Raw genomic sequence first — 10,527 nt, forward strand, 5'->3', positions numbered from 1 at the left:
GTAGTTATATGTTTTCTTCCCAGTTCTTAATGCAGAGGGTGGTTGTTCCCAACACATACTACCTGAGAGCTTCCTTGTGTCTGCCCACTTCTGGAGACCCAACTCTGAATGAGATTGATCTTTGCCTGACCCAACATGGCAACTTCTAAATGGTCCACACTGACCCCCACCAAGCGCACTCTCTCTGAGCCTTTACATTAAACCAAACTTCAGTGACAGTTGTGCACTGCAAAGAAACTTCCTTTCCACTCTCTGGTAGACTTTTATAAGGTGTTTCCCTTCAGTGACTTAACTCCAGCTTTGAAATCCGTGATCATGTTCATGATGCTCATTGGCATAACCGAATCTATGACAGAAGGCATTAGCTTCCCTCCTAAGTCCACCTGGACAATCGCCACAAACTTGGAGTGCTCTGGGTTGCTGAAAGAGAGGAATTGTTTTTTTATCCATTAAGAAATCGGAAATTACACACAGTTCTAGGAATCAAATATGACACTATAACCTGGCAGTAGTCAGCATTACTACTTCGTCATTGTGTTTGGCACTTATTTCTACTAACCCAAGCAAACGAGACAGTTTTTCTCTCTGAGACAATAACCTCAAAGCATTGCTTTATTAGATTTCGTATCCACGCTGCACCATAAGGTTCCAGGGAGAGTTACAACAATTCAAATATACCCTTCTAAAAACAAACAGTTCTGATTATCGGAAGGGGGAGGGGGGGAAATTAAACTGTTAACAGTGAGAATTAAACAGTACAAACTCAGCAGGAGATGGGACCCACAGAACAGAACCAAAGAGGGAAAATTCAGCAAAAAGCTTCCCTTCGCTATACATTTAAATAATTTTTCTTTTTTGCCTTGCACCAACACCATCACCTCTGGATGATGGTCACTTCCGAGTATGTCCAGTGTAGGTAACAATGTAGGAAATTTAATGTAGGATTTCAAATGTTCAGGATTGTGTTACGTTCTCTTGCTGATATTTTGAGAGTTAATTCTACATTGTACTACTGCATTCCCATGGATTATTGTCTATTACTTTTTTGATGTAAGTTGCTTATTTTAAAGTTATGTTTTTATTATGACTTTTTTCCGTAGTGGATCAGATTATTATAGGGCATGTGATCTTTGCTGCATATTTTGTTGTTGTAAACCAAATTGTGTACATCAATAAGGAAAGGTGGTATACAAATTCAACATGGCAACCTTGAAATAATTAACTGTGAGAGTGTGTGGTTGTTTTTAGGTATGTTGCTATTTTATTCTTACTGCGTTGTTTTAAGGCTGATGCATCTGCCGCCCTGTGCTTCTTGGGGAGGAAGGGTGGGATGTAATATTAATATATAAATTTAATGAATAAAACTAAGCAGGGGGAGAAAAGGAGTGTGTCCACAGGGGGTTCATTGAGCTCAGTGGGAAAGAAAATGGTTTGTATGCAAGAAGATCCAAGTTTCAATTCCCGGCATCTCCAGGTAAGATTGAGAATTTCCCCCTGCCCTTGGGTTGGAAAGATGACAAGGTCACTACCAGAGTGGAATGGCAGACCAAGTTGTTGGACTATGCGGAGATGGCAAAAATGACCAGGAAAATCAGAAGCCAGGAGGATCAAAACTTCAACGAAGAAGGGGGGGGGAATTATACTATATTTGAGAGACCACTGTAAACATTTGAACTCTTTAGCAGGTCTTTAAATAGCTCTTGTAATGTTACAATGGAAAATTAGAGTGAATTCTAGTATGCAGCTGAAAAGGTTAACTAAAGAACCCATGAAGGGGTGGAGGGAAGTCTAGAGATTCAGAAGAATCTTGGGTATTTGTTATTATTTGTGATTTTGAATGTAAACATTAATTCGTAAAATCAAATAGTTGTTGTTGTATGTTATTTTATTTTATTATTATTAAAAAGAGAATTTCCCCCTGCCTTGAATTCTGGAAAGCCTCTGCCAATCAGTGTAGATGGCACTGAACTGGATGAACCAATGCTATTCTAGGCTGCATCAACAGAAGTATAGTGTCCAGATCAAGGGAAGTAATAGTACCACTCTATTCTGCCTTGGCCAGACCACACCTGAAATTCTGTGTCCAATCCTGGGCACTATAATTTAAGAAGGATGTTGACAAGCTGGAACGTGTGCAGAGGAGGGCAACCAAGATGATCAAAGGTCTGGAAACTAAGCCTTACAAGGAGCGCTTGAAGGAGCTGGGTATGTTTAGCCTGGAAAGGAGACTGAGAGGAGATATGATAGCCATCTTCAAATATCTCACATGGAAGATGGAGCAAGCTTGTTTTCTCCTGCCTGGAAGGGTAGGACTCAAACCAATGGCTTCAAGTTACAAGAAAGGAGATTCCAACTGAACATCAGGAAGAACTTCCTGGTGGTCAGAGCTGTTCAACAGTGGAAACAGTCTCCCTCAGGAGGTTGTGGACTTTCCTTCCTTGAAGGTTTTTAAGCAGAGGTTGGATGGCCACCTGCCATGGATGTTTTAGCTGAGATTCCTGCATTGCAGGGGGTTGGCCTAGATGAAACTCGAGGTCCCTTCCAACTCTTCTATGATTCTATGCTTCTGTGATTTGGTAGGGCATCTTCCTATGCTTCTATTCATGTAACCAAACCCCACTACAACTGACGCAATCAAGTTATAAAGAGCTCTTCTGCATCCCAGCTTGGAAGCCTTCATGATGATTTACCCTTTCCTGCAAATTAACAGCACCACTTACCCTGGTACTGGACAGCATGCATAGCCAGAAGGGTAGTTTGTTCCACGCACATACTTTGGAGTTGGAGGAAAGGCTGGGTGGTCTACACTTACAGCTATGGGGAAGAACAAAACGGAATTTAAAACCTGCTCCACCAGCAAGCATGGTGACCCAAACATACGTCCAAGCAACAAATCACCAATTGGCACTAAGAATAAAAGAGCAACATACTGTATGTGTATTAATAATATTTTTTAATTTACAGTGGTAACTTGGGTTAAGTACTTAATTCGTTCTGGAGGTCTGTTCTTAACCTGAAACTGTTCTTAACCTGAAGCACCACTTTAGCTAATGGGGCCTCCTGCTGCTGCCGCGTCGCTGGAGCATGATTTCTGTTCTCATCCTGAAGCAAAGTTCTTAACCTGAAGCACTATTTTTGGGTTAGCGGAGTCTGTAACCTGAAGCGTATGTAACCTGAAGCGTATGTAACCCAAGGTACCACTGTATACCCCGTCCTTCCCGGTTCAGGAAACCGGGCTCAGGGTGACTAACAACAAATTTAAAACACTTAATTGATGCAACGAAAATCAGCATAAAATACAGTATAAAAAGTGAATAACAATAAATTCAGAATTCAAAAATAAATTTAGGGGGGAAATCCATCCAATAAACATTAGATGATCACCAGGGCTAGCTGGCTAAATGAGTCCTATTTGGGCCAGAGAGGAGGCCAGGGAAGAATTTGCTGTGGGATCCCAGAGCAGGTAATCTTCATAAAAAGGGGAGGGAGAGGGAAGGAAGGGGAATAAAACATCAGGCTAAATTCAAATTGAAAACCAGGCGGAATAGTTCTGTTTTACAGGCCCTGCGGAAGGAAGTTAAATTGCATGAAAATAACATGCAAATAAGCTCTGCTAAAGTGTGTAAGGCAAAAATACTTTAAAAAGAATATATTAGGAGAAATTCACATTAAAATGTTGATATATTTTCATTAGGACTTTTTTTTTCTAAGGAGCAAAATGAGGTGAGGTGTGTGGGGAACTGGACATAAGATTGGAAATATGAGAAACAGGATTTGTCCATCCCTACTTCAAGGGATATGGGTATAGTTCTCTAGGAACATAATATGGGGTTTTTAAGGGTAAGAGTATAACAGAGCTATTTGTTTTCTAAGTTAGTATTTATTACAGTTCTATTCTTCCAGAGAGCTTAAGACACTTCATATGGAGGTTAGCCCACTGGCTTAAGAGCCAACTCCTAGGGACTGAGGTCTCTTTGGTTGAATGAATAAAATAAAATATTGTGATGACTGACATATAAGCTATGGGACAAGGATAACTGTGACTTTAAAGATGAATGGTAACCCTTTACAAAGTATCTGAAGACGCAACAAAGTGAACTGGACTCCTTGGCAGGTTTTGAATAAACATTCACAAACTTTTTATTGATAATAATCAGCTAAATAGTTTGAGGATCTATACAACTTTGTAACATGCAGAAAACAGCAGTCTCAGAGAAACCAAAGACTGGAACTGAGGGAAGTCGGGGGGTGGGGGTCAGTGGGTTTTGTGGGGGAGGGTGGGGGGAGGGAGGAAAAATGGGGGGGGACAAGGACGATATGTTTTTGGATAATATGTCTTGTTTTAATTTTGAATTAAAAAAACTTTTTAAAAAATTGTGATTATGTGGGGTGGAGTTTACCTGCCCCCCCCCCAATATTTTATTCAAGTTGGTACCCCTGCCCACTAGTGTATTCTATTGAGGGGAATCACCTGGTTCTAAACTGGTTATGTGTGAAATCCATTTCTTAACCCCTTCCCAGCAAGCAATATTACTTACAGTTTGTTGTCAATAAATCCCCATCATATGTCTTAACATGCAGCAAGTAGACAAAGTCCCTTGGCGTAACCAGCCCCAAGCCGTAACTGTGTGTAATACTTTGGTAAACGAAAGTGTCCTGCAGCAAATACAAAACAAACAAAGAAACAAATTGTTAAAGCATTGGCCCTAAACTTGCTTGGCTGCATCAGGGTAACCTGCCTACCAGAAAAACAAGATGAAGAGTCTTGATATTGAGCTTCGTCAGCAAAATGCTAGGCTTCACCAGCAAAAAGCAACGCCGGCATTTTCAAGCATGCAGGCACTGTTGATGCTCAGCTCAGAGTTCAACATAGAAACACTGCTTTTCACTGACGTGTCAGAAGGGTGGATAGAAATCCTTTCAGTAAAATGACTGAGCAACTAAATAAATTATAGTGGTACCTTGCTTCTCAAACGCCTTGGTACTCAAACAACTCGGAACCCATACACTACATCAAGTGTTCCGGTTTACGAACTTTTTTTGGAAGCCGAACGTACTCCGTTTTGAGTACCACACTTCCATTTTGAGTGTTACACTGACAATTTGAGTGTTACACTGAGGTCTGTCTGTTTTTGCGGCTCTTTTGTTTTTGTGACTGTGTGGAACCCAGTTCAGCTACTGATTGACTGATTGATTGATTGATTGATTGTGTGATTGCAGTACATTGTTTATTGTTTTCATTTTATGGATCAACGGTCTCGTTAGATAGTAAAATTCACGTTAAATTGCTGCTTTAAGGGTTGTTTTTAAAAGTCTGGAACGGATAAATCCACTTTGCATTAATTTCCATGGGAAAGCGCGCCTTGGTTTTAGAACGCTTTGGTTTTGGAACGGATTATGTTTGGGAACCAAGGTATGGAATGGATGGGGGTGTATGGAATGGATTACTGTATGGAATGGATATGGATCGAAAACAGGTAACCAACCACATACTATGTGTCCCCAACACTTCCTAAAGACACCCCGTTTCTGCAAACATGGGAGTTCTTACCTTCCTATTCATTTCTTCCTTGTTTTTTCCTGGCTTTTAAAAGTGTTGTCCCTGCCCCAATCTTTCTAAGTAGTTTCAGAACAATTGGAAGGACATTAATACATTTGAGGAAAATGGATTAAAACAAGGGGGAAAAATATTTTGTGTGGGTGGGATGGCTTACAGTACAATCCAGCCCAAAGATCCACCAGGATGAGGGAGTTTGGATTCAGCAGATCTTGGGCTCTCCCAGCTGAGCTGGCAATATGGCAGTGTAAGTCTCTCACCCAGGGCTAAACTAGAATAAATCCCCCCCCCCAAAGGGGAGCGTTATGGGGAAGTGTGGGAACACAGCAGATAGAGACTTACACCTCTTCCAAACCCTTTTCAGCTCAGTCACATGACCTAGCAACCCGGCGGAACTTAACCAGGAAGAAAAAGATGGTTCAAGTCAAATTCCTCCAAATCCCTCTTTAACGAAATCTGGAATAGAGGTAACAAATGCTGGCTTTCCATAGTTAGGAAAGCTCTGCCAGGGAAAATAAGTACCCGCCTTCCCACATGTCTCAGGACAAAGTAGTAGGCTATTGCCGTGTGTGCAGCATACTAAAGTCAGAAAGGAATTGCTTTCACTAACTTTCCTGAACAGTAGCTATATTGGTATGTTATTTTTGAAGTGTATAGCTTATTTGCTATGTCTTTAAGAAGTTGGCAGGTATGGCCTTACATGCCACGAAGCATTATGGGTTGCATCCTATGAAGTCATCCTTTAGCCAGCTAGCCCCGGTAATCATCTAATGTTTACTGGATGGATTTCCCCCCTAAATTGATTTTTGAATTCTGAATTTATTGTTATTCACGTTTTATACTGTATTTTATGCTTTTTTTGTTGTTTCAATTAAGTGTTTTAAATTTGTTGTTAGCTGCCCTGAGCCCAGTTTTCTGAACCGGGAAGGGCAGGGTATAAATAAAAAAATATTATTATTATTATTATTATTAAGCGCAATGACTTCTGCTTGTGCAATGGGATCCCCTCTTCTCTCGCTGGGTACCAACCAATCTGCTCCAGGAGATTGACGGGAAACCAAGAACGTATTGAGGAAGGGAGAGGAACTCCTGCCACACAGGTAGAAGTCCTTTCACTAAGGAGACAACTTATTTAGATGCAACCCTAAATAATGTACAAAGATGCATCTATGAAAATCCAGAATTTTATACAGCAGCCAAAGGCACAAGACCTTTTTGTCCCCCATTTCACCTCTGCCAGAAAAGCCAAAGTAATGCCTAGGCTAAGGGGGAAAAAACCACAAACACACCCCAGAACTTCAAAACCCCATTAACTTATGGAATCACCTGGTCAATTGTATCTACAAGTTTGTACGACTGTACTGCTCTGTCCCACTTGTTGCGGTACTCAGCCCGGAAAATGAAGGGAAAGAGTTTAGGAGCCGGTACTTCCACTAGGGCTTCAGCACGATATCTAGGTTAGATACGGAAACAGAGGTATTTGAGAGGTGTTTGGTTTGTATCGGGAATTGAGGAGCAGTTCTACGCACACAGAAGAATGAGGCAGTAGAACAAAGCAGTATAATTTTAGACTGGCATGGGTGGGGAAGGAAGGAAGGCACTTGTGATAGGAATTTTATGGTCTTAGACATATGTTAAATGTTCATAAGTGTACCAACCAAGCACATACATAGATCAGCACAGGAAGACCGACCTGGAACCATTTTGATTCCCAAACTGTCCCAAACTGACCAAATGTTTTCTCTGCAAGGTCAAAGGAAAATGGAAAAGCCTCCCCATTGTCTTTTCCTTCACAAATCCTGTCTTAAGGGTATGTCTGTGTTTGAATAGGGTGTGAACCGGTGACATGGCCCAGGAACTAAGTATTTATCATTACAAAAGACTAGCCGGGCTCCCCAGACAATCCAATCAAGTAACCTGCCAAACAGGAGATAAACAACAACAGGAGAAAAACAATATTCAAATTTCTGTTTTAGACCGCCTTTTCTGTGATGTAGGTGTGATGTATCTGAGGGGTAGTCTTAGGTTACACCCCTTCTGTGATGTATGTATGATGTTTCTGGGGGTGATCTTGATCTACAGGGTGGCAATTTCAAAAGACTTTATAAGGCCTTGCACGCCATTTTTCTGCTCCTCTCTCCTGTGGGTGAGGGGAGCACCCTGTTGCAACAGATCAATAAAGATCAAGCTTACTAGCTGCTTTGCTTCTCAATATTCTCTGGTTGGCCTCTGTTATTCTCTCCCACCAATAGGGAACCTATGTAGGGACTTTATATGGGCTCTTGGATACCCCATAAGGGAAAAGGGCAATTTTTGTTTACAACACACTGATGCATGAATGAAAAGAGAGAACATCTAAGGCAGCCTTAGCTGGGACTTGTCTCCTGCCTGACACCCTGGAGAGCTGCTGCCAATCAGTGTGGACAATATTGGGCTAGGTAGACTCGTGGTCTGACTTGATACAAGGCAACTTCCTATGTTTCTGATAATTCATTCATAGAATCATAGAACTGTAGAGTTGGAAGTGACCACAAATGGCATCTAGTCCAACCCTCTGCAATGCAGGAAGGTCAACTAAATCTTACATGATTTGGAAGCTACAGCTAGTGAAGAATGCACCGGCCAGACTGTTCACAGGAGCAGGCTACAGGCAACATGCCGTCCGCCTCTGTTGAGAGAGCTACACTGGTTGCAATAAGCTACCACTCCAGGTTCAAGGCTCTGGGTGTAAATTCACAAAGCCTTAAATAATTTGGGGACCTCCAGTACCTCCGGATTCCTTATGGTCCATCTTGATCGCTGAGATTCCCTGAAGGTCCAGTCAGCCTTTACTAGAGACCACACCATTAGTATGGAAGGCCCTGCCCCGTGGAACTCCCCACCACTAGAGGTTCGGCAGGAATGATCCCTGCCTACTTTCAGAGGGTCTGTTGAAAACTGTGTCATTCAGACAGTCCTTTGGAATGTGATGTTTTCCTACCCACCAACAACCAGCTTCTACTGATGCTTCTACCAACATTGCTATAATCTTGCATGTTGTATATTGCCTTGCTGTGTCTTTTATGAAAAGTGTGGCCTGTAAATGTTTAAATAAATAATGAAACAAAATTAGTTTTTTTTAAAAAACCACCACCACAAGCTTCCACCTTATAGCATGGCATTATAGCATGGCATTTTGGGATCCATGTGGCATTTAACATGGCAGCTGACTGGCATGAAAAATTCAGGAGTTCCTGGGATGGGGGAGTGACTACTAAATCAGTTTTGAGGTCTGCAGTATGGGCATGTCCATCATTAATAGTTCTGGGAATGGGGAAATCCCTTGTATTGTGCTTTTGCCCATTGGTGCTGCTTTTCAGAGTAAGTGCATGGAAGGAAATATACAGGAACCAAAGCCCTGTTTACTTACAGAGTTCCTGGGAAATCTGTTGAAGGTCTTGCCGACACTGACATTTGTTTCTCAGGTTGACAATAAAGGAAAGGAAAAAATAATAATCAAACACCTCTGAAATATCTGTAACTTTTAAAAAAACAAAACCCAATTTTAAAAAATCTATTGTTTTACTTCTAGATCAGGTTCTAAATACTCTGGTTGCCTGTGAGAAATAAGAGCTGCCTGCAAATTGACCAGGCATCTTGGGATGTTTCATTCTTCTTTTTAAAGGTGCAATTATTTATCAGCAGGCTGACAAAAAAAGAAAAACCTGCCATGGGCTAATAACAGCAAGAGAGAAATAGCTGAAACAAGATGAACTGCATTGTTCTTACTGCACTTTTCACCACTTTCCATCCCACTGGATCATGGAGGTACGAGAAAATTTTTATGGAGAGGCCCTCTGAAAGTTTCTTATAGTCCATCTATCTGTGAAAATGGCAAAGCAAAGGACAAGTAAGTGTCGCAAGGACAGGGGATGGGGATACAGCACGTTTTATTCATTCCACAGAGCACCTTAACAGTGTAGGGTGTGACAGCACTGGAAACATTAGGCTGTTCTATATAGAAATAAAGGGACGCGGGTGGTGCTGTAGGTTAAACCACAGAGCCTAGGACTTGTTGATCAGAAGGTCGGTGGTTCGAATCCCCGTGACAGGGTGAGCTCCCATACCTCAGTCCCTGCTCATGCCCACCTAGCAGTTTGATAATATAGATAAATAGGTACTGCTCCAGCGGGAAGGTAAACAGCGTTTCCATGTGCTGCTCTGGTTCCCCAGAAGCGGCTTAGTCATGCTGGCCACATGACCCAGAAGCTGGACGCTGGCTCCCTCGGCCAATAAAGCGAGATGAGCGCCGCAACCCCAGAGTTGGCCACGACTGGACCTAATAGTCAGGGGTCCCTTTACCTTTTCAGCTACTGAGGGTAATGGGGCCCTTTATATGTTCAGCTGTCCTTTGTCAACAACAAATTGTCGCTGTTTTTGTGTGTGTTGAATATATGCTATATGGTAATTGATGGACCTAATAGGTATGTAGGTTTTATTTTTATTTTTTTATCTTATATTTTGGAAATGTACATCCAGGTGCTTTTTTCCTCTTTATTTTTTTTCGGGGGCCCCAAGAGAGTGGGACCCTAAGTTATAGCTTGTTTAGCTTTATACAGTACGTAAATCCAGCACTGCCCGTATGGGACAGCTGCATTTTCCTGCACTGATTCTCTGGGTCCCTTCTATTGAATCTATGAATCACTTCCAGTTCCTCTTGCGCGCCAAATTCCCATCGCTTTCCCGGCTTTAAGAGCCGGGCTCGCCTCGTGGAGGCGTGTGTAGATGCTGCTGCAACAGAGCCGCACCAAGCGCTCACCTGGGTCTTGTCGCTCGCATCCCTTCCAGTCTCCTCCTTCCCGGCTGCAACTCGCGTTTCTCCTCGGTGGGGGGCGGTGTGGCTCAGCAGCATTGTGATGCCTTCGCCCGCGGGGCGTGCCGGGAGTTGTGGTTCGCAGGGCCGCTTTGCTCTCCGAACGCCGGGCAGCCTC

The 10,527-nt window shown here is 42.4% G+C and overlaps 1 protein-coding gene across 2 annotated transcripts; it reads right to left on the reverse strand.

Moving 5' to 3' along the window:
- Positions 1 to 249: 249 nt before the first annotated feature.
- On the reverse strand, positions 250 to 10,496 carry STARD6 (StAR related lipid transfer domain containing 6). 2 transcript variants are annotated; one of them, XM_083575929.1, is made up of 7 exons: positions 10,356 to 10,496; positions 9,326 to 9,419; positions 8,967 to 9,016; positions 6,884 to 7,010; positions 4,539 to 4,656; positions 2,721 to 2,814; positions 250 to 420 (listed from the first exon to the last, which is right to left on the reverse strand). In XM_083575929.1, exons 2-7 carry the CDS (start codon positions 9,413 to 9,415, stop codon positions 264 to 266), a joined length of 636 nt encoding a protein of 211 aa, XP_083432055.1. In that variant the 5' UTR covers positions 9,416 to 9,419; positions 10,356 to 10,496; the 3' UTR covers positions 250 to 263. The 2 variants fall into 2 exon arrangements, with proteins under 2 accessions (XP_083432055.1, XP_083432056.1); XM_083575930.1 differs by lacking the exon at positions 10,356 to 10,496 and having other exon boundaries at positions 8,967 to 9,026.
- Between the last annotated feature and the right edge of the window lie 31 nt (positions 10,497 to 10,527).

This window comes from Podarcis filfolensis, assembly GCF_964270895.1.
Source record: "Podarcis filfolensis genome assembly, chromosome: 11".
Lineage (NCBI taxonomy): Eukaryota > Metazoa > Chordata > Lepidosauria > Squamata > Lacertidae > Podarcis > Podarcis filfolensis.

Bases quoted from the DNA above. Each gene is read 5' to 3' on its own strand.
- STARD6 (XM_083575929.1), bottom strand. From the start codon at position 9,415: ATGGACTATAAGAAACTTTCAGAGGGCCTCTCCATAAAAATTTTCTCG. The intron at 9,017-9,325 runs GTAAGAACAATG...TGTCAACCTGAG, and splicing joins GGAAAGTGGTGAAAAGTGCA to AAACAAATGTCAGTGTCGGC. The intron at 4,657-6,883 runs GTGATTCCATAA...TATTTGCTGCAG, and splicing joins TTGTAGATACAATTGACCAG to GACACTTTCGTTTACCAAAG.